Below are 23,577 nucleotides of genomic sequence, written 5' to 3'. Positions count from 1 at the left end.
AATAATCTAATGTGATTTTTATTTATTTTTTGGTTTCATTGCAGATTCATAACTGTATAACTGTTTTGAATTACTTGGCTCTATGTTTTTGAAGTTGATTTACTTAAACTTAATTTGCAACACTATTTGTCCGAAAGTATGTCTACTGTAGACATACGGTCCGCACATGCGTAGTTAAGACTGTTGATTTAGTATTAGGAGTGATTACCTTGAGGTCTTCAAATACACGAGTGTTTTCGTTTTGTATCATTGTTCTTTACGGTCTGTAGGCGGAGGAATATCGTTCCTCACCAAAAAACACAACATGGATCCGCGGTAAGAATAAACATTTCTCAACCTGATACATACGCCTATTCTAGTTTACTTTGAATACAAGTGCGGTAAAACTTTTAAACAAAACATTCTTTCACTTTCAAGAGTATTAAGCGAACCATTAGAAATAGTCCTGTACATTTTCTGTTTTTAAACTAAGTTTCTATTGTGTTTTATTGCAGCATGCCAATGTTTAACTATCCCATTAACAATATAGCCTACCAAGTCATTGTTAAATGCCAAATAGACCCAAGCAAATATCAGATAAGATTAACATGCTCATGCTATCTTCCAAAGGTATTCCTGTGGACTCCTTGTCTGTCTGTTAGCGGTGGCTGTTTCCCAGCTTAGGGCGTCAAGGTACAAGAAACATTCCTGTAGTTACTTGTTTGGCTCTTTCATATTCACTCACACAGGCTGATACATTTTGTATTCAAAATAACTGTTGTCGGTGCTTTTCGCTTTACAGTCAAACGGTCAACAATGAGTTGTCGGGTCTGTTTAATGATCTTTGGAGACTGGATCTGAGCCGCTTCACACCAGGGGTCGACTACAACATCACTGTTCAAGTAGTTCACTTACTGTGTCTCTTAAAGCTAGATTAATAATCACATTACACACACTGTGAACACAAACCATAGTGTTTTGTGTTGTCCAGGGCAAAGCTGGATACGTCCCGCAGGGTAGTAACAACGCAAGAGATCATGCCTCCTCGCCTCTCTTCTCTGGCGTCAACGAGGAAAAACTAACGACCACCACCACCTTCTCTCGTGAGTCTACTGTCAAGACATTGACCTACGCAAGGATAAACTATTGATTCTTATTGAGCCTTCTACTAGCAGAATATTGTTTGATAGGCCTTATAATGGTAGTATTATTAAAACTCTCAGCACTTTGGTAGTATTTTTTCTGTAGATTGCTGATAGCGTTATCAAACTATAACCATAATTGGTTTGGTGTTGAGGTGCAATGTCTTGGGATCCAGATGGGCTACTCTGAGGTCAAAGCTTGCGGTGTCTGCAGGTTTAATGAAGCTCCTGGATAACTATGAGAGGTCCACGGGGGTCTCGGAGAGAGTCACGCCAGACGAGGTGACGGAGAACAACCTCTTCCTGGATGCTGTCCTGGAAACGGAGGTTATGAAGGTGTGTGTGTGTGTGTGTGTGTGTTCTTGGCTTCTCTCCTCTTCAGTTGCAGGAGCACTGAGCCGCTGAAATCCTGAGGGAATTTATGATCTTCCTGTCCAGGTTTGTTCAGGACACAATGTTGCGAGAACCACACAGAACAAAGCAGCTCATCTAAAACATCTGCTGTATTGAGGCGTGCCACTTGGCTAAAGCCTGATTTGGTATGAGGGGAGGATTGTAGAGCGTGTCCGGACAGGCATTCCCTGACAGACTTGCATACCCCCTACTGGTCAATGTTTAAAATCGCAGAGAACTCACAACAAAGTGTGCTTGAGTGTGCTTTTTTATTTTCTTTGTTTTGTTGCAGCGTGCCCACAGGTACCTTGTGAGTAAGGGCATGTCCAACTCGAACTTGGGGCAGTTTAAGACCCAGCTGTATACCATCTGGTTTCGCCTCTACCACAGGGAAAGAAAAGGAGGGTAAGCTGACTGCCTTGTGCTCGACTTCCCCAATTCTGTTTCTTAATAGTGGACGACACCACTGTTCCTTAGAAACACAAGAACAGCTTAGGTGTTACATTTGCACAAAATATGAATACCCAATCCTGCATGGTTGTCTATGGTATAAAAAAAAAAAATCTAGAACCCGTGTGATACGTTTGTTTCATGCGACTGACAGAGAGGACTCCTGCGGATTTGAGCATGTGTTTGTCGGAGAGACAAAACACGGAAGTGACATCATTGGTTTCCATAACTGGGTCCAGTTCTACCTTCAGGAGAAGAGCAGTAACCTAGACTACAAGGGATACAAAGCCAGGGACGTGGACCTTGTAAGCTGAGAGAACCTTCTGCCTGCAACATGGTTCAATCTGTGTGAAACGTACTGTCTTCACTTTCAGCTAATACAAAAATTGAGAACGTCCACAGATTAGTTTGACTAGATTGTCTTCTTTCTCTGCCCCCGCACCCCACAGCCTGATTCAGACGACCACGTTCTGAGCCTGCAGTTCAGCTGGCATGGCCTGCTGAAGCCGGTGGGCAGCACCTTCATCGGGGCCAGCCCCGAGTTTGAAATGGCCATCTACACCGTCATGTTCCTCATCAACACACAGCGCAGCACCTCCGTGGTGGTCAACATCGACCAGTGCCAGCTGGAGCTGGTGGTGGTCCGTCATGGCCGCTCCCTGGGAACCGCCTACCCCAAACTGCTCAGCAGCAACGGGAGGCATCAATAGACGTTCTCCACACAGACCCACCAGCACACACTAAGCACATGCACCATACTTTAGTAAGGGGCATACTTTTGCAATCCTTTTTATAGTGGAGTTCTTAGTGAGCTTCAGAAGGAAATATAGCTTTTTCTTTTATAAATGTGTGTGTGGGAGTCTGTTTTTAATATGCCTTTACAAACATGACGTTATGCCCGAGCTAATTTACCAGTTTTTATGGAAAGATTTTACACTTGACTTTGTATCAGTTGATAGGTTAATTAAAACATCAAAGTATTACAATTGTTCTCAATCTAATCCTTGTATTATTAACAGAAGTGTTTGTGTTTTTATGACTTGAACCATAAAAGTTCGAGGCCTTTAAAACAGAAAAATAAACAGATCCTGTCATGTAGAACTGTTGTCTTCGCCGCGTTGCCCTTTGTTGCACACGGACAGTTTATGCTGTGACACATCAGGAGCACACGCCGAAGTGACTGCAAAGGTGTAACATTGTTTGATATGTCAGGATAATACTGAGCGTGTACACTTATTAACATTCAAAGCAATGGAATTGCTTGGAGAAGAGTTTGGGGACTTGAGTCCCCAGCAGCTCGCGGCTCCGGTCAACACTGTGGAGGTAGGTAACGTATGGTCCGACTTGATGGAGCACACTGCACGCGATTATGTTGGCTTGTTCTGAAACATTGATGTGAAGTTCACTGCCGCTAGCCATCTAGCTAACAGCTTTAGCATTATCCAATTCATTTGAGTACCGTAGTGCTACCAGCTGAGAAATTCTACACGACTTTTAAGTGTAGCTGACTGTAAGAATGTTGTAGCACTGTCCATAAAGCGTGGACCAAAACCGTGTGCTGTGTCATGCTTTGACTCCCATGAATTACTTGATTGACAGGAAAAGTGGAAACTATTGCCAGCGTTCCTCAAGGTAGGGATGTTCTCTTTAATATTAATATTCCATTCGTATCCTTATTTATTTGCCTCTGTAGGGTCTGTTAGTCCTTGAAAGTATTTAGCTGTCACTATTTCCTCTCTCTAAAATCGAATTTGGTATAACTGTCACTGCAGGTGAAAGGTCTGGTGAAACAACATATCGACTCCTTCAACTATTTCATCAATGTTGAGGTGAGTGAGGATAACCACTGGGCCATCTGTCGGAGAACACCTGTTCTCATAATGTCCCAGTTATGCTAGAATATTCTCAGCGAAACCAGTTAATTGTCAGTTACATTTCTGGCTATTATGAAAACAAGACCTCTTCCTTTCCCTGTGCAGATAAAGAAGATCATGAAGGCGAATGAGAAGATCACAAGTGACGCAGACCCCATGTGGTACCTGAAGTGAGCATACATATCATGTTCAGCCATTTAGCATGATTTGTTATGAATTATATCAAAGCCTAAATGAGTAGGCTTCTTCAGTACAGGCTCAACCTGACTGCACCCTGAAATGTTTCCCTGTGCCGCAGTGTCAGTGTGATGGCTTGTTGCAGTAACATCAGCCCATTTCTCCAGATACCTCAACATCTACGTGGGCATGCCTGACGTGGAGGAAAGCTTCAACGTAACAAGACCTGTCTCGCCTCATGAGGTCAGTTAATACATAGCAACACAGCACTAACCTGTCTCTCCTCATGAGGTCAGTTAGTACATAGCAACACAGCACTAACCTGTCTCTCCTCATGAGGTCAGTTAGTACATAGCAACACAGCACTAACCTGTCTCTCCTCATGAGGTCAGTTAGTACAGAGCAACACAGCACTAACCTGTCTCTCCTCATGAGGTCAGTTAGTACATAGCAACACAGCACTAACCTGTCTCTCCTCATGAGGTCAGTTAGTACATAGCAACACAGCACTAACCTGTCTCTCCTCATGAGGTCAGTTAATACAGAGCAACACAGCACTAACCTGTCTCTGAGACTTGCCACTTTTAGGACTGTTCCTTTAACCAGTAGTGTTTAGTACTATTCCTTTAACCAGTAGTGTTTAGTGTTTAGTAGTATCCTAAAGCTGAACCCCGCCCTGTGACCCCTCTGCCAGTGTCGCCTGAGGGACATGACGTACTCTGCGCCCATCACTGTGGACATCGAGTACACACGAGGCAGCCAGAGAATCATCCGGAACGCACTTCCCATTGGACGGTAGACAGCTGCCCAAATCCAACCGTCCCCCTTCCCTTCTACCCTCTTACGTCATACTCTAATCATCTGTTTCTAGACTGGGCTGGAGGCCTCGTTGTGGTGATGGACGGCCTACATTGTGTCGTCGTTAACTGTTTGTCTTTGTTGATTCATTCTCCCAATATCCTCTTGACTGTTCTTTTTCACCCAGAATGCCCATCATGCTGCGTAGCTCCAACTGTGTGCTCACGGGGAAGACCCCCCTGGAGTACGCCAAGCTCAACGAGTGCCCCCTCGACCCAGGTACTGGCCCAAACACCGGCTCAAACACCTAGACTGCCTCAGGTCTGCTAAATCTGTGGTCGGCTATGTGTGTCTGTCTGAGTGTCTTCTCCTGTGCGGCCAGGGGGCTACTTCATAGTGAAGGGTCAGGAGAAGGTCATCCTGATCCAGGAGCAGCTGTCTAAGAACCGCATCATCGTCGATCAGGACAGGAAAGGAACTGTGGGAGCGTCTGTCACCAGGTGCTGTCACGCAAACATGCCACCGTCCAATCAGACACGCCCCCTGATGAGGATGGTCCAATCAGACACGGGCATTTAACAGTCCGAACACATTTTTGTCCTCACTTACTGTCCTAGAAGAAATGACTCTCCATAATTGTTTTTTTTTTTGTATCTTTGGCTTAGAAAGATGCAAGTCTGTCATTGTAAACATCCAGTTAAACCATGATATTCAGGAGTGAATATGACAACGGCATGTGGACCACAGCTTGGGGGTATTGTGCCTTCTGACCACAGCTTCTGGTTCCCCCACAGTTCCACTCACGAGAAGAAAAGTAGGACCAACATGATCGTCAAGCAGGGCAGGTTCTACCTCCGACACAACACGCTTTCAGAGGACGCCCCCATCGCCATCATATTCAAGGTACAGATACACACACATACACTATGAGACAACATACACAACCACACACACTGTGGCATTGAAGACACACAACCACATAAACCCAGAACCCCACACAAAGTGAAAAGACACAATCTAAAGGTACCACAACAACACACACACCACACATCAAAACGAAACACAAATATATTTCTCCAGCAGAGGGGGGTGTAGACCTAGAAATAACATATTTGTTTTTTTAAACTTGAATGTGTCTCAATTTGTATATTTAGTGCAATTTAAGTCATGTTCCATAATGAAACCTGTGTACTGAATTAAGTTAGTATGTTTTTTTTATAATTATTGTCACAAAGTTGTTCTTTGTGACAATACTTTCAAACGACAAAACTTTGTTGCCTTTTTTGCAATATTTTGTTACACTTGTGTCGTGGTCCCCCCCCCCCCCCCCCCCCCGGCTGTGTGGCGTACTGAAGCAGCTTTGTTTCTAGAGTGCCATGTTGATCTGCCACCAGCTGTTTACCTTGCACTGGTGCATCCTGGGTGAACCCCCCTCCACCACTCCCCCCCCCCCCCCCTCGTTCCCACAACTCCATATTTGCATAAGCAAATGCCAGGGAAGCAAGTGACTCCCAGATCACCTCTCCCTTCTCCTCTTCGCGGCGCCTCCTTCCTTCCCTTCGTTCTAGTTCACCTTTGCCTAATCCTTTCTCCTCTCCACAACTGCTTTTCTCCTTTAGTGAGATAATCTCTCACCCTCCCTGCACCTCCCCATCCACCTTCTTCCTTCTCTCCCAGACAACCCCTCCCTCTCTCCATACATCGGGTTCTCTGTCCTCCCCCTCGACAAGATCCCCTCCCCTCTTTCCTTACTTCCTTCTTTCTTAATCTTCCCTGTCCTGGTGCCCCTGCTGACCTCCCTCCTCCTCCCCTCCAGGCCATGGGCGTGGAGAGCGACCAGGAGATCGTGCAGATGATCGGGACGGAGGAGCACGTCATGGCTAACTTCGCTCCCAGCCTGGAGGAGTGTCAGAAGGCCCAGATCTTCACCCAGACCCAGGTACCAGACCCATGTACCAGGTACCAGACCCAGGTACCAGACCCATGTACCAGGTACCAGACCCATGTACCAGGTACCAGACCCATGTACCAGACCCATGTACCAGGTACCAGACCCAGGTACCAGACCCAGGTACCAGGTACCAGACCCCAGACCCAGGTACCAGGTACCAGACCCATGTACCAGACCCATGTACCAGACCCATGTACCAGGTACCAGACCCAGGTACCAGACCCAGGTACCAGACCCCAGACCCAGGTACCAGGTACCAGACCCTGGTACCAGACCCATGTACCAGGTACCAGACCCAGGTACCAGACCCAGGTACCAGGTACCAGACCCAGACCCAGGTACCAGACCCTGGTACCAGACTCGGGTACCAGACCCAGGTACCAGACCCAGACCCGGGTACCAGACCCGGGTACCAGACCCAGGTACCAGACCCAGACCCAGGTACCAAGAACCCTGGCTGGGCCACCTGACACCTGCAGACCAAGATGCCCTGGGCAGCTTTCAGATTCAGATGCACAAGTGGATATGTGCAATCGTTATTGCTGCTGCTTAAATACTGTTACATTAAGAAACTTGTTTTTTTCTTTTTTCCCAAAGCAACTCACAAAAAGTACGTACTGTTAGTATGGTACAATAAAATAACATGTCTGTAACGCCATATAAGTCAAATTGAGCTAATATGCTTTGTTTTAAAAGACCAGTGCAACAGCAATATCTGACTGCATGGTCAGGAGTGTTCGGCTGGCTGGCCGGTTGGGTGGGTGGGTGGTCTGGTTGGAAGAATCTCTGTCTGATCTTTGACCTTCATTCATAGTAGAGAAGAGCAGGGTACTGCTGATACTGGTGTGTTTCAGGTGTGTGTGTGTGTGTGTGTGTGTGTGTGTGTAAGAGAAAGTGAGAATGGTATGTGGGAGAGAGGGGGAGGGAGGGTGGGTGTCTCTGGGGGTTACTAGCCCCAGGTCATGACCTTTTTGATTCACTTGACCTGCTACAACTGTAATCCCTTAGAATGTCCATTTGGTTATTGTTTGTTCCTGAGATAAACACTGATATATCCCACACATTCCAATGACTTAAGAATTAAGCTTGATTAGGAACTGAATTGCATTAGTTTGCATGGAGATGGGCATATGAGTTAGGATGTCTTGAATATTCAGTATTCTGAGCAGATGTTGCTGTGTACACAACACAGTGTCACACAGTGTTTTTATAGTACACATATTGTGTGTTCTAATACTCCTGTGTGTTTCAACCCTCCAGGCACTGAGATATATCGGTAATAAAGTCCGGCGCCAGCGCATGTGGGGTGGACCCAAGAAAACCAAGATGGAGGAGGCTCGGGAGCTCCTGGCATCACTCATCCTAACCCACGTACCTGTAGGTCTCTCCCTGCCTCTCTTCTTAACCTGTAGGTCTCTCCCTGCCTCTCTTCCTAACCTGTAGGTCTCTCCCTGCCTCTCTTCCTAACCTGTAGGTCTCTCCCTGCCTCTCTTCCTAACCTGTAGGTCTCTCCCTGCCTCTCTTCCTAACCTGTAGGTCTCTCCCTGCCTTTCATCCTAACCTGTAGGTCTCTCCCTGTCCCTCTTCCTGTCTCTCTTCCTAACCTGTAGGTCTCTCCCTGTCTCTCTTCCTAATCTGTAGGTCTCTCCCTGTCTCTCTTCCTAATCTGTAGGTCTCTCCCTGTCTCTCTTCCTAACTTGTAGGTCTCTCCTTGTCCCTCATCCTAACCCAAGTACCTGTAGGTCTCTCCCTGTCTCTTCCTAACCTGTAGGTCTATCCCTGTCTCTCTTCCTAACCTGTAGGTCTCTCCCTGTCTCTCTTCCTAACTTGTAGGTCTCTCCCTGTCTCTCTTCCTAACCTGTAGGTCTCTCCCTGCCTCTCATCCTAACCTGTAGGTCTCTTCCTGTCCCTCTTCCTGTCTCTCTTCCTAACCTGTAGGTCTCTCCCTGTCTCTCTTCCTAACTTGTAGGTCTGTCCCTCATCCTAACCCACGTACCTGTAGGTCTCTCCCTGTCCCTCATCCTAACATGGAGGTGTCACTAATGTGCTGTGTTCCTGCAGGTGAAGGAGTTTAACTTCCGAGCCAAGTGTGTGTACCTGGCGGTGATGGTGCGCCGCGTCATACTGGCACAGGGGGAGAACAAGGTGGACGACCGAGATTACTATGGCAACAAGCGTCTGGAGCTGGCGGGACAGGTGAACGCCAACTCTCGTCAAATGTTCTCTCTCTCAGACTCCGTCTCTCACACACACTTGTAAGCATCATACATACTGTCTCGCACATGCACACATTACAAAATGAATACTGTGTCTCAAACGCATACTGTACATGCGCGCACAGACACATAATCTGTGCCTCTTTCACAGTATTTCTATCTTTCACGCACGCACACACACTTGTTATCGTCATACACACTATCTAGCATACATACACACATTCTGCCAGTGTTCTGTGATGGCAGTTTGAATGGGTCCATTCCCCCTCTGCCTGATCTCTCACCTGGGCCTTTGTCTCACTCTCTCAGCTTTATTAATACTCCCATTATTCCCCCCCGCTTTGTTTTGCTCTGTTTTGTTGTGCCCCCCCCCCCCACACACACACACACACACACACACACACACATGCAAACACCCTCCCTCTCTTCTCCCCCTTCCTGGTTGGCTTTGTCGGGGGGGAGGAGGAGGGAGGGGAGATATGCAGCCAGCAGTACCCAAATCCCGGGGCCGGGAAGCAGGGACAGGGATTTTTCAGCACTGTGACAAAAGAATGGCCGCCTTGACTGGAGCGATTGAGCTAATCCTCAAGGCCGGGGCTCTGATAATGTAATTACCTCTGTCTTCAGTCTTTTCATCCCCAACCCCCCTTACACACACAGACACACACACACACACAGACACACACACACACACACACACACAGACACACACACACAACCTGCCTACGCTGAGGGGAGCGAGAGACCGTGGGGGGGCGGGGGGGTCGAGGTGAGGGGGGGGGGCAGCGGGTCCTTTCAGCAGGAGCTTACACACTCACACACTCCCAATCTCCTCACTGCTCCAATTATGATTCTCTGACATTCAACTAATTGGCCCGGCTGTTGTGGCGGAAGCTTAATTTCTTTATTAATTTCTGCTTGTTTGTTGTACCGTATGCTAATGTGGTCGAGGGTGGTGGGGGGGGGCGGGCGGGCGGAGGAGCAGAGAGACCTGGGAGTGAGGCCAGGTCAGACTTATCACCAGCCTGGCACACCTGCTTATTAAAGGCAGCGCTGTTGGCCTTGTCTCTCTGCTGATAAGAAAGTGATGGGGTGGTGGTGGTGGTGGGGGGGGGCACAGCTGGGAGTGTCTGCCCAGGCAGGACTATCTTTGATCAGCAGGCGCGGGGACGTCTCCAGCTCAGCTGGCATCAGGAACGCAGGAGGAACGTGGAAAAGTTCTAGCAGATCCTCTTGAACAGATGTTAACAACCTTTCATCAAGTTCAACGGAGGAGGAGATGGCTTTGAGAGGAGTGGTCTTATCTTCCATTGACAGCGTTCTCCTTCTCTTGTATTCTCTCTCTCTCTCTCTCTCTCTCTCTCTCTCTCTCTCTCTCTCTCTCTCTCTCTCTCTCTCTCTCTCTCTGTCTCTGTCTCTGTCTCTGTCTCTGTCTCTGTCTCTCACCATCTCTCTCTCTCTCACCTTTTCTCTCTGTCTGTCTCTCACCCTCTGTTTCTCTCTCTCTCTCTTTCTCTCTCTCACCAGCTCCTGTCTCTGCTCTTTGAGGACCTCTTCAAAAAGTTCAACTCGGAGTTGAAGAAGATCTCCGACCAGATCATCCCCAAACAGAGGGCCGCTCAGTTCGACGTGGTCAAGCACATGCGCCAAGACCAAATCACCAACGGCATGGTCAACGCCATCTCCACGGTGGGTGCCCTCGTGCCTCCGCCTGCCTGCCCAGGATGGCTTCAACCCCGTCATCACCATCGGTCAACATTACAAACTGCTCCTCCCTTGATGGTCACGTGTTCCTGCTACCTTGTTACCAGGGCAACTGGTCCCTGAAGAGGTTCAAGATGGACCGACAGGGCGTGACCCAGGTCCTGTCCCGGCTCTCCTTCATCTCGGCGCTGGGCATGATGACCAGGATCTCGTCCCAGTTTGAGAAGACCAGGAAGGTCAGTGGGCCGCGCTCCCTGCAGCCCTCCCAGTGGGGCATGCTGTGCCCCTCTGACACCCCTGAGGGCGAGGTGAGTCCTGCGCACTGCCCGCACCCGCACCTGCACCCTGACCTGTACATCTACCCCCCCAAAACACACACACACTTGCACCTACCCATACATCTACCTCCCCCCACACACGCACACACACACAAACACACACCCACCCCTGGACCTCCACCACTCCCTTGGTGTGTGTGTGTGTGTGTGTGTTAGGCTTGTGGCCTGGTGAAGAACCTAGCCCTGATGACCCACATCACCACGGACATGGAGGACGGCCCCATAGTGAAGCTGGCCTTTAACCTCGGCGTGGAGGACGTCAACCTGCTGTGCGGAGAGGAGCTCTCCTACCCCAGCGTGTTCCTCGTCTTCCTCAACGGTGACGACACGGCAGATCCAGACACATAACTGACAGACACCGCAGATCCAGACACCGCAGATCCAGACACAGCAGTACTGACACAGCAGTACAGACACAGCAGTACAGACAGAGCAGGACAGACACAGCAATACATACAGCAGTACAGACACAGCAGTACAGACACAGCAGTACAGACACAGCAGATCCAGACACAGCAGTACAGACCATGAACTGGGTTTTCAGGTTCACACTAATACTGTGCTCACCACTTTCTTTTAATTTGCTGTTTCTTCTGTAGTTGACAACATGAGAAGACTCCTAACTTTGAATATGTGTTATGCCTCCAAACATGAAGGACAAAATACTGTGTCCAGTTTACAGAAAACAATTGTGTGCTGTACAGTGTGTTTTCAGATTAGTCATTAATTGAACGCCTGCAGTCAGTATTAGTGTCTTAACATAGACACTTGGACAGTTAATTACAGGAATGTTTTATTTATTTATTTCGAGACGCAGATAACTTGTCAAATAACGTTGCTGCTTAATTAATTAGTAAGAGCAGCAGGTGTCGAAACCCTGTGGAGCCGTCTGTAAGCTCTCGGCATACTGTGTAGAATGGTGCCTGATGTTCTTTGTAGTTCCCTGTGTGTGTGTGTCTAACACTTGTGTGTGCGTCTACACCATCTCCCGCCCCCCCCCCCCCCCCCCCACCTACAGGTAACATTCTGGGGGTCATCAGGGACCACCCCAAGCTGGTCAGCACCTTCAGGCTGATGAGGAGGGCAGGTTTCATCAACGAGTTTGTGTCCATCTCCACCAATCTGACGGACCGCTGCGTCTACATCTCCTCTGACGGGGGCCGTCTGTGCAGGTGAGGGGGGGGGCAGGGTTAGGGGGGGCAGGGTTAGGGGGGCCCAGGGCAGGGCCGGGGGGCAGCACATGGAGCTACATTGAGGCTGCCTTATATCCATATAGTATTTTTAAGCCAGTAAAGATGTAATTTTGTAAGTTTTCATCCATCTTGGCGATGGATCACATACACCCATGACAGTCACTGTAGATGTGGTTACGATCATTTCACGTCTGGATTTGCAGGCCCTACATCATCGTGAAGAAAGGCCAGCCCATGGTGAAGAACCGCCACATCGAGGAACTCTCACAGGGATATAGGTACGTACAGTGATGATGTCATCACAGGGATATAGGTAAGTACAGTGATGATGTCATCACAGGGATATAGGTACGCATAGTGATGATGTCGTCACAGGGATATAGGTACGTACAGTGATGATGTCATCACAGGGATATAGGTATGTACAGTGATGATGTCATCACAGGGATATAGGTATGTACAGTGATGATGTCATCACAGGGATATAGGTACGTACAGTGATGTCATCACAGTGATATAGGTAGACCTGAGTTGTACAGTGATGATGTCGTCAAGGGTCGTCCTCCCATTTATAACTGACATTCATTTTGGCAACACTTTACTTTAAGGTTACAGCAACTGCCAAAGGTCTATGGTAACAACATTTTTGATAAATTGGAATTGCAATGAAATTGAATGGTAATGGTAGGCAATTGAAGGTCATGTTACCAAAACTAGATTAAAGGCAGGATAGACACGTTTTAGCAATTTTTGCTTGAGTTTGAAAAGTTTCAAAACAAAATATCCCCCAACTTCCCTTAAAAGCCACTCCCCCAAAAAACATGAATGTGCTGCCTGACTAGTGCCTGGAGGTAGACAGACGAGTATCCCATCCATTGCATTTGGTCCGAATGCCGTCCAATCATTAGTGGCGGTCTGACCTTAATGAGGTCATGTTTATTACAGTCCTGCGACGCTCACAGATATCGGATTGATTTAATTTTACTGTCAAACCTTTAGATTTATTGTTTTTTTTCAGGATGTAAAGTTTATTTCATGGAATATGACAAAGTGCCTTTCAACAACATTGCCTACCCTGCCTTTAACATCCCCAATTACCAGGAAAGTTTTTTTATGGAAACCGTTTACAAATGTCACATGTCTCTTTTGTAATGTGTTGTGGTCAGAACCTTTGAGGACTTCCTCCACGAGAGCCTGGTGGAGTACCTGGATGTGAACGAGGAGAACGACTGCCAGATTGCGCTCTACGAACACATGATCACCGGGTGAGCCTCCGGATTGACGACTCCACAACAAACAAACCAACAAACCTCTCCACCTCCTCCCAACCAGATTTGAAACTTAGCGTCACACTGCCTATTTCTCGATGAGAATGACCAATGAGCCATGGGTTGGATCAGTATTCTGAATGCGCTTGTTTGTTTTTAGGGAAACCACCCACTTGGAGATTGAGCCGTTCACCTTGCTTGGGGTGTGTGCAGGACTCATCCCCTACCCCCACCACAACCAGTCCCCCAGGAACACCTACCAGTGTGCGATGGGCAAGCAGGCCATGGGTAATACACACACTCGGAATCTGCTCAGTTTTATATACCAATATCCACCACAGTACACTCTCAACACACACTCACAGGGCTAAGTCAGTTATGGACACGATAGGACTCGCATTCCCTCGCAGAAGCAGTCTTGTTCAGTCGCCCTCTGTGCCTCATACACACACATGATCTTGTCAGAATACATTTGTGTGTGTGATTGAGTGTTTGCCTGCATGTGTATGCGCATGGACATCAAACCCAGGGCTGTTACGTGGGTGCTGTATTGTGGGCTGTGTGTGCGGAGGCCCAGTCTGTGCCAGTCACCCTGAGTGTCATTAGCCAGTCATTGTGCTTCTACCGGCTGTGCTGGCTCAGTGTGTACAGCTGCGGGGCAGAATGCGCACCCTGGGCGCCCCGGTAACCCAAACGAACTAAAACGACACTGTTGACATTCGCTACATTCGAGCCCAGTACCCCCGCCACCCCCTCTTCCCTCCTTCTCCTCCCTAACCCCCACCACCTCTTCCCTCCCTAACCCCCACCCCCTCTTCCCTCCCTCTCCTCCCTAACCCCCACCCCCTCTTCCCTCCCTCTCCTCCCTAACCCCCACCCCCTCTTCCCTCCCTCCCTCTCCTCCCTAACCCCCACCCCCTCTTCCCTCCCTTTCCTCCCTAACCCCCACCCCCTCTTCCCTCCCTAACCCCACCCCCTCTTCCCTCCCTCTCCTCCCTAACCCCCACCCCCTCTTCCCTCCCTAACCCCCACCCCCTCTTCCCTCCCTAACCCCCACCCCCTCTCCTCCCTAACCCCCACCCACTCTTCCCTCCCTAACCCCCACCCCCTCTTCCCTCCCTAACCCCCACCCCCTCTTCCCTCCCTAACCCCCACCCCCTCTTCCCTCCCTAACCCCCACCCCCTCTTCCCTCCCTCTCCTTCCTAACCCCCACCCCCTCTTCCCTCCCTCTCCTCCCTAACCCCCACCCCCTCTTCCCTCCCTCTCCTCCCTAACCCTCACCCCCTCTTCCTTCCCTAACCCCCACCTCCTCTTCCCTCCCTCTCCTCCCTAACCCCCACCCCCTCTTCCCTCCCTAACCCCCACCCCCTCTTCCCTCCCTCTCCTCCCTAACCCCCACCCCCTCTTCCCTCCCTCTCCTCCCTAACCCTCACCCCCTCTTCCCTCCCTCTCCTCCCTAACCCCCACCCCCTCTTCCCTCCCTAACCCTTGCAGGAAGACCCAGCCTGGAACCTCCTGCAGTTGAGCTGAACTGTAGTTGACCTGCGTTTGTTGTTTAGCTGCGCTGCCGTTCAGGCTGTGTTCGTTGCCGAGCTGCACTGTTGCCGAGTGGCGTCACGGTGTCTCTGCGACAGTGTTGTGTCGTCGAGCCGTGTGGGCACTCGAGCTGTGCGGTTGTTGATCTTCTCCATGATCTATCCCTTCCCAGGTACGATCGGCTACAACCAGAGGAACCGCATCGACACGTTGATGTACCTGCTGGCTTACCCCCAGAGACCCATGGTGAAGACCAAGACCATCGAGCTCATTGATTTTGAGAAGCTGCCAGCAGGGCAGAACGCCACAGTGGCCGTGATGAGCTACAGTGGATACGACATTGAGGACGCCCTGATTCTCAACAAAGCCTCCCTGGACAGAGGTGAGCTCTGGGCCTAGCCCAGGTCTAACCATGACCCTGTCAGGGCCTAGCCCAGGGCTAACCATGACCCTACCAGGGTCTAGCCCAGGTCTAACCATAACCTTGTCAGGGCCTAGCCCAGGTCTAACCATGACCCTGTCAGGGCCTAGCCCAGGGCCTAGCCCAGGGCTAACCATGACCTTACCAGGGCCTAGCCCAGGGCTAACCATGACCCTACCAGGGCCTAGCCCAGGGCTAACCATGACCCTGTCAGGGCCTAGCCCAGGTCTAACCATGACCCTGTCAGGGTCTAGCCCAGGCCTAACCATGACCCTACCAGGGTCTAGCCCAGGCCTAACCATGACCCTACTAGGGTCTAGCCCAGGGCTAACCATGACCCTCCCAGGGTCTAGCCCAGGCCTAACCATGACCCTACCAGGGCCTAGCTCAGGTCTAACCATGACCCTACTAGGGTCTAGCCCAGGCCTAACCATGACCCTACCAGGGCCTAGCTCAGGTCTAACCATGACCCTACTAGGGTCTAGCCCAGGGCTAACCCTGTTTTGAACCCCCCGTTTCGCTCCCCCAGGCTTCGGCAGGTGTCTGGTCTACAAGAACGCCAAGTGCACACTGAGACGCTACACCAACCAGACCTTCGACAAGGTGATGGGTCCCATGCTGGACGCCGCCACACGCAAGCCCATCTGGAGACACAGCATCCTGGACGCAGACGGCATCTGCTCCCCTGGTGAGACATGGCTAGCTTGCCTCTATCAGTGGATCAGGCTAACTTGTAGACCCGGGTGTGCAGAATGGGATTAGCTAGCCGTAAGTGGCGTTACTCTACAAACCTGCTCTCTCTCTGCCAAACTCTATCTGATCTGACTGGTTGTAATGCTGTAATATACATTTTTCCCTTGTGTTTGCTGCCACATAGCAGATACGGCTCCTATCAAGGTGTTCGTGTGAGAATTTTGGCCTTCATTTTTGTCTTGGATGCGTGTCTTCTTCTCACCATGTCCCAGGAGAGAAAGTGGAGAACAAGCAGGTTCTGGTGAACAAGTCCATGCCCACCGTAACCCAGACCCCCCTGGAGGGGGGCACCCAGCCTGGCCAGCCCCAGTACAGAGACGTGCCCGTCGGGTAAGCCTGCCAGCTCTCCCCCTTCCCCTCTCCTGTTCCTCCTACCTCTGTTCTCTCTCTCTCTCTCTTTCTCTCCTCCACATCCTTGTTTGGACTTCATCAAGCATCTCAGTGTGAAGCTGCTGATTTAGGATCGAGACGTAGTGGGACCCTCCTCGCCATGTCGACTGTATCTTTGTGTCTGATGGCCTACGGCCGGTCACGTGGCGAGGGTCAGACGATCGTGGAGAACTTAGTGTTTCTAAGTGATGTCGTCCCATGCGACAGCTACAAGGGCTCCACCGACTCCTACATCGAGAAGGTGATGATCTCCTCCAACGCCGACGACGCCTTCCTCATCAAGATCCTGCTCAGGCAGACCAGGAGGCCCGAGATCGGAGACAAGTTCAGCAGCCGTCACGGACAGAAAGGTGAAGCCCCTCCCAGACACCGTTCGCCCCGGCGTTCAGCCACAATTCAGCCCAGTGAGGCCAGACGTTTGAGTGCATCCACGATGTCCAAGCATCTTCACCCAACGCCCCCACAGTCCACAGCCCACAGCCCACAGCCCACAGCCCACAGCCCAGAGCCCAGAGCCCAGAGCCCAGAGCCCAGAGCCCAGAGCCCAGAGCCCAGAGCCCAGAGCCCAGAGTCCAGAGTCCAGAGCCCACAGCCCACAGCCCAGAGCCCAGAGCCCAGAGCCCAGAGCCCAGAGCCCACAGCCCACAGCCCACAGCCCACAGCCCACAGCCCACAGCCCACAGCCCACAGCCCACAGCCCACAGTCCAGAGTCCAGAGTCCAGAGTCCAGAGTCCAGAGCCCACAGCCCACAGCCCAGAGCCCAGAGTCCACAGCCCACAGCCCACAGCCCACACTGTTGGCTGCTCAGCAGAGGGCAGGGGATACCTGTCAGGGAACGAGCTGTTGCTTCTACTGCATCTCTGGTGTCTGGACTCGCTGACCCTCCTGGGTATATACTGCCTGGGCTAGCATGTAGTGTGTGTGTGTGTGTGTGTGGTTGCCTGGGTTAGCATGTGGTGTGTGTGTGTGTGCGTCTGCCTGGGCTAGCATGTAGTGTGTTTGTGTGTGTGTCTGCCTGGGCTAGCATGTAGTGTGTGTGTGTGTGTGTATGTGTGTGTGTGTGTGGTTGCCTGGGCTAGCATGTAGTGTGTGTGTGTGTGTGTGTGTTAAGCCAAGTCAGCTCTGCCAACCCCCCCCCCCCCCCCCACCCCGCCCATCTCATGTTTCTAGAGCGGCTTTTCAATTAATTGGCTTTTTGTGCCATGCCAGACTATGCAAATGTATTACACCCCCAGCAGTCCTGGGAAAATTGTTTACAGGCCCCGGTTGTGCCGTCAACTGGAGGAGGGGGGGGCAGAGGAGGAGGGGGGGCGGAGGGGGCTGTATGATGGTTTAATCGGTGAGCTAACTGGCGCCACGCATAATTCACTCCCTTCATTAAGGGGCTGGGCCACCGGGTGGTCAGGAGCAGGGAGGGGTGGGGCCCACGTCCCTGTCTCAGAGTGGTGGAGGGGGGGTCAGTACTGGGGGGAGGGGCAGGAAGGAGCCACGAGCTGCAGAGGAGATCTGGGGGAGAGAAGAGAGGAGCATGCAGGACTTTATTGCAGGAGAGGAGCAGAGAGACCTGGGGGAGGAGGTAAAGGAAGAACCTGGAGGTGTAAGCTGGAGGGGAGCAGGCTGGAGGGGAGCAGGCTGGAGGGGAGCAGGCTGGAGGGGAGCAGGCTGGAGGGGAGCAGGCTGGAGGGGAGCAGGCTGGAGGGGAGCAGGCTGGCGGGGGGGGGGGGGGCTGAGGAGCAGGGATGATGTAGCAGCTTGATACTCCCTAGTTGATTGATGTAGTTTAATCTGAGTTGAGTTGAGTGCTCCAACTCAGGTACTGAGCAGGGTACTTTGACTTTCGTTTTACAAACGTAACGTTCCAATTTCATCGTTAACGACTGGAACAACAGTTGTCTGTTGATTTATTTTGGAGTTTGTCTACGTTATTAAATCTCACACCCCTGGCCAGCCTCATAAACTGTGGTCACCAGAGCAGAATAAGTTAATTATTTACCGGTGACCCCCCGCCCACCCCCCCACACACAGCTGTGTTGGCTGTGGAGAGGGGGGCAGCGTCAGAGCGGCCCATTGTGTGAGCCGCCACTGTGGGCCTGTGTGGAGGGGTGATGGAGGGCTCAGGGACCCGAGCTGTTGTCTCGCCTTTCTCTGCTGATTTCATGCCTCTTTTATCATTCACTTTCACACCAAAACAAACACCACTGAGGATGTCTGCTCGGGACTCTCTCTCTCTCTCTCTCCCTCCCACTCTCTCCACGCCCCTCTACCTTTCTACCTCGTCCCCTTTCCCCTTGTTTCATCCCCCTTTAGTCCTCAGCCCTCTGGCCCTTTCCTCTCCCTTTTGCTCTTTCCCTGTTCTTTCGACTTCTTCCTCCTTTTCTCCCTCTGTCATTGGGGCTCTGGTGTGTTTGGCCTTTTCTTAGCATTGAATCCCAGGCTGCTGCTCCCCCCCCCCCCCATCCCGGGGTGTTTTGTCCCCGGGGGACACAGATCTGGTTTCCCCTCCTCCTGTCCAGTCGAGCCCTCATTCCCCTCCTCCGCACAGTCGTGGACGTGTAATCCTCGTCTCAGCCACAACACCGTCCTACACTTCCTGCTTGCTCCCCCCCCCCCCTGCTCTCCCCCCCCCCCCGCTCCACCCCCCAGCTCTCTCTCTTCTCCCCCTCTTTCATTTGCAAATGGGACAGTGATCTGTTTGCCCTGGCCAGGGGAGAGTGCCTCGGCCCCTCAGCAAACATTTGCCCTCACACTTAACACTCCCAGCTACCGCACCCCCCCCCACCCCCCCCAGCTACTGGGGCCCATGCACCGCGCCCCCCCCCCTGCCCGGCACCCTTCCTCCAGGCCCTTTCAACTAGACTGCTGTAATGAGGATGGGCCTGCATAGAGCTGTGGATGTGTTATGAACCCTCTCTCCTCCATAGAGCTGTGGATGTGTTATGAACCATCTCTCCATAGAGCTGTGGATGTGTTATGAACCCTCTCTCCTCCATAGAGCTGTGGATGTGTTATGAACCATCTCTCCATAGAGCTGTGGATGTGTTATGAACCCTCTCTCCTCCATAGAGCTGTGGATGTGTTATGAACCCTCTCTCCTCCATAGAGCTGTGGATGTGTTATGAACCCTCTCTCCTCCATAGAGCTGTGGATGTGTTATGAACCATCTCTCCATAGAGCTGTGGATGTGTTATGAACCCTCTCTCCTCCATAGAGCTGTGGATGTGTTTATGAACCATCTCTCCTCCATAGAGCTGTGGATGTGTTATGAACCCTCTCTCCTCCATAGAGCTGTGGATTTGTTACGAACCCTCTCTCCTCCATAGAGCTGTGGATTTGTTACGAACCCTCTCTCCATAGAGCTGTGGATGTGTTATGAACCCTCTCTCCTCCATAGAGCTGTGGATGTGTTATGAACCCTCTCTCCTCCATAGAGCTGTGGATGTGTTATGAACCTTCTCTCCTCCATAGAGCTGTGGATGTGTTACAAACCCTCTCTCCTCCGTCCGCTGCAGGTGTGTGTGGTCTCATAGTGCCCCAGGAAGACATGCCCTTCTGCGACTCGGGCATCTGTCCTGACATCATCATGAATCCTCATGGGTACCCCTCCAGAATGACGGTACGTATCCCCCCCCCCCACACACACACACTCAGTACCAAAGTGTATAACAACCGCCCTTACAGAATGACTGTGTCACGCACATACACGCACACTTCTGAAATATGTGTGGACTGTACCCTAGCCTGAAGCCGTCTCTCTCTCCAGTAGCTGAGACAAACCCCCTTGTTATCGCCCCTGTTCTCCAGCCTGTCACGGGCTTGCAGGACACGCCCCCCCCCCATTCACCATTGTTACCGCCACGGGATTGGGTTGCTGTGGAAACGGTAGCAAACGTATTGCGGCCAGCCGTATAGACGGCAGCGCTGTGTTTTTGAGGTGTAATCCCAGAAGCAGAACTCCAGGTGGCCTAATGGCCTTGATCAGGGTTCCGGGTAGGTAGCAACTCAGTTCAGACGGCTGTGCTATGATCTTGCCTGAAAACCGGGCTCCTCCCTGGCTGGTTGTCATGACCAGTCCATAGCTATGTTTGCTCAGGGAGGATCACCCACCCACACACACACACACACACCCTACCACCATCACAAAGCAGCAGGGGTCAGAGGTCAGGGGTCAAAGGCTCTTCCTGCCTTGTACTGCCTTGACCGTTACCCCTGACCAAACACAAAAAGATTTGACAGCTTCGTTCATTGTATATATTTATCGTCTGACCACAGTGTTTCAAAGTCAAACAAGTATGTTAGGAGATGAATCTTGGACAGAGAACCCCTGACCAAACACAGTCGGATTCCCCCCCCCCCCCCCGAGTCACACCCCAGCCGTGCGTTTCGGGTGTTTTCCGTGCCAGGTGGGGAAGCTGATCGAGCTGCTGGCGGGGAAGGCCGGCGTGCTGGACGGACGCTTCCACTACGGCACGGCTTTTGGAGGGAGCAAGGTGAAGGATGTGTGCGAGGACCTGATCCGCTACGGCTACAACTACCAGGGCAAAGACTACGTCACTTCTGGCATTACCGGGTACACACGCACGCACGCACGTAACCTTCTCTGTCGAGAATGAATCGTTTGAACTCGGAAGCCAAGTGTGTGATATTGTTGTGTGACCTCAGGGAACCGCTGGAGGCCTATATCTACTATGGACCAGTGTACTACCAGAAGCTAAAACACATGGTCCTGGACAAGATGCATGCCCGTGCCCGCGGACCCAGGGCTGTTCTTACCAGGTGAGACGGCCTACGGGAGAGACGAGTCATAGCTCGTCAGGTGGCTGAGCGGGGAGGGAATCGGGCTGGTAATCGGAAGGTTGCCAGTTCGATCCCCGGCTGTGCCAAATGACGTTGTGTCCTTGGGTAAAGTACTTCACCCCACCCTGTCCCTGAATATTACTGTAAGTTGCTCTGGATAAGAGTGTCTGCTAAATGTGAATGTGAATAGCTGAGCTTTGTTTACGTTTTACATGGCCCTTTCAGCAGACGCTTTAATCCGACGCAACATACAAGTAGTGCATATAGTAGTGCGGCAGGAAATCAAGGATCTGGTCCCATTGGTTTGACTTTGTCCTTTTCCGGTTTAAATGATACAAGACTGGCAATTTGGTGTTCTCTTCTCTCTATGATTCACTCTTTCACACTCGCATCGTCTCTGTTTCTGACTGTCTCTCTCTCCGCCTCTCTCTCTCTGTTTTTCTTTGTCTCTCTGCCTCTCTCTATCCTGACCCTCCCAGACAGCCCACGGAGGGTCGCTCCAGGGACGGGGGCCTCCGCCTGGGGGAGATGGAGCGGGACTGCCTGATTGGCTACGGAGCCAGCATGCTGCTGCTGGAGCGCCTCATGATCTCCAGCGACGCCTTCGAGGTGGACGTCTGCGGACAGTGCGGCCTGCTGGGATACTCAGGCTGGTGAGCGAGCTGGTGGCGTTATGAGTGTTGATATTTCATCCCCCCCCCCCCCCCAAGAGGACAACACCCTGTAGCTTTCCTCATCTTTGATGTCGTCCCCTGTCCTAAGGTGCCACTACTGTAAGTCCTCGTGTCACGTGTCATCGCTGAGGATCCCCTATGCCTGTAAGCTGCTCTTCCAGGAGCTGCAGTCCATGAACATCGTGCCTCGCCTCAAACTGGCTCGCTACAACGACTGAGCTGATGATGGAGGCCGGAGGGGAGGGGAGGGGAGGGGAGGGGAGGGGAGGGGAGGGGAGGGGAGGGGAGGGGAGGGGAGGGGAGGGGAGGGGAGGGGAGGGGAGGGGAGGGGAGGGGAGGGGAGGGGAGGGGAGGGGAGAATAGTGGAATGGAGTGGAGAGGAGAAGAGAAGAGAAGAAGAGAGTAGAGGGAAAAGGAGAAGGTAAGGGAAATGAGGGCAGAGGAGAGGAAACGAAGGGGTGGATCAGAATTGGAGGAAAAAAATAAGCAACATTGACGATCTCAGTTGACACCTGTCAAACAGGCCTGGATCAGTTACAATAAATGATATGCAAATAAATGTGCATTTTATTGGAATCTCAGTTATGAACCACTTGTTTGTTTATTTTTGCTAGCAGATCTACAACATGTAGGCGTGCAAATATATCTGGTTTGATTTTGTTCATTTTCATGTTGGTTGATGGTTTTTGTAATGCAAGTTTTCCAAGGTGATTGCATTGTAATAGTGTGTATGTACTGTAAATATTAAACTATGATTGCATACACTAATTTTACCTCTACTATTTCATGTTTGTTTTTTACTTGTATGCAAAACACCACTGCACGTCTGCACCACAATCGGCAACCTTCTCTAATGATAACACATCCACACGTCTAATACCTAGACATACTCTGTAACCAGGGTAACTATATACCTTGCATACTCCGTAACCAGGGTATCTATACCTAGACATTCTCTGAAGCCATGGCTTAGCTAGACCTACTGTAGACCTACACTGTCATCAGGCTAGCTAGACCTACTGTAGACACACTGTGATCAGGTTAGCTAGACCTACTGCAGACAGACTGTGATCAGGTTAGTAAGACCTACTGTAGACACACTGTGATCAGGTTAGCTAGACCTACTGTAGACATGCACTGTGATCAGGTTAGCTAGACCTACTGTAGACATGCACTGTGATCAGGTTGGCTAGACCTACTGTAGACCTACACTGTGATCAGGTTAGCTAGACCTACTGTAGACCTACTGTAGACATGCACTGAGATCAGGTTAGCTAGACCTACTGTAGACATGCACTGTGATCAGGTTAGCTAGACCTACTGTAGACCTACTGTAGACATGCACTGTGATCAGGTTAGCTAGACCTACTGTAGACATGCACTGTGATCAGGTTAGCTAGACCTACTGTAGACAGACTCTGATCAGGTTAGCTAGACCTACTGTAGGCACACTGTGATCAGGTTAGCTAGACCTACTGTAGACCTACACTGTGATCAGGTTAGCTAGACCTACTGTAGACATGC

The 23,577-nt window shown here is 51.0% G+C and overlaps 2 protein-coding genes across 3 annotated transcripts; both read left to right on the top strand.

The window, feature by feature from the left end:
- The first annotated feature begins 157 nt into the window (after nt 1–157).
- Nucleotides 158–2,950, top strand: endouc (endonuclease, polyU-specific C). Its single transcript, XM_084672008.1, has 8 exons — nt 158–315; nt 610–672; nt 782–881; nt 971–1,082; nt 1,336–1,457; nt 1,807–1,919; nt 2,119–2,269; nt 2,414–2,950. The coding sequence occupies exons 1-8, from the start codon at nt 305–307 to the stop codon at nt 2,672–2,674; spliced, it is 933 nt and encodes a 310-aa protein (XP_084528134.1). The 5' UTR covers nt 158–304; the 3' UTR covers nt 2,675–2,950.
- Nucleotides 2,951–3,119: 169 nt separating this feature from the next.
- polr3b (polymerase (RNA) III (DNA directed) polypeptide B) lies at nt 3,120–22,315 on the top strand. 2 transcript variants are annotated; one of them, XM_084672001.1, is made up of 28 exons: nt 3,120–3,287; nt 3,564–3,596; nt 3,737–3,793; nt 3,944–4,008; nt 4,183–4,258; nt 4,710–4,810; nt 5,001–5,092; nt 5,196–5,313; nt 5,608–5,716; nt 6,630–6,752; nt 8,025–8,141; nt 8,826–8,960; nt 10,508–10,669; nt 10,792–10,992; nt 11,179–11,341; nt 12,041–12,194; nt 12,419–12,493; nt 13,382–13,480; nt 13,644–13,771; nt 15,193–15,402; nt 15,971–16,129; nt 16,407–16,524; nt 16,792–16,934; nt 20,095–20,198; nt 20,986–21,152; nt 21,245–21,358; nt 21,859–22,032; nt 22,142–22,315. In XM_084672001.1, the coding sequence occupies exons 1-28, from the start codon at nt 3,216–3,218 to the stop codon at nt 22,269–22,271; spliced, it is 3,399 nt and encodes a 1,132-aa protein (XP_084528127.1). In that variant the 5' UTR covers nt 3,120–3,215; the 3' UTR covers nt 22,272–22,315. The 2 variants fall into 2 exon arrangements, with proteins under 2 accessions (XP_084528127.1, XP_084528128.1); XM_084672002.1 differs by lacking the exons at nt 3,120–3,287; nt 3,564–3,596; nt 3,737–3,793 and having other exon boundaries at nt 3,949–4,008; nt 4,137–4,258.
- The last annotated feature ends 1,262 nt before the right edge of the window (nt 22,316–23,577 follow it).

The sequence above is a fragment of the Hypomesus nipponensis genome, chromosome 14 (assembly GCF_054491055.1).
Source record: "Hypomesus nipponensis isolate SF chromosome 14, ASM5449105v1, whole genome shotgun sequence".
In the NCBI taxonomy this organism is placed as follows: Eukaryota; Metazoa; Chordata; class Actinopteri; order Osmeriformes; family Osmeridae; genus Hypomesus; species Hypomesus nipponensis.
The sequence above is the reverse complement of the archived record's forward strand: the minus strand, read 5'-3'. Positions and strand labels throughout refer to the sequence as shown.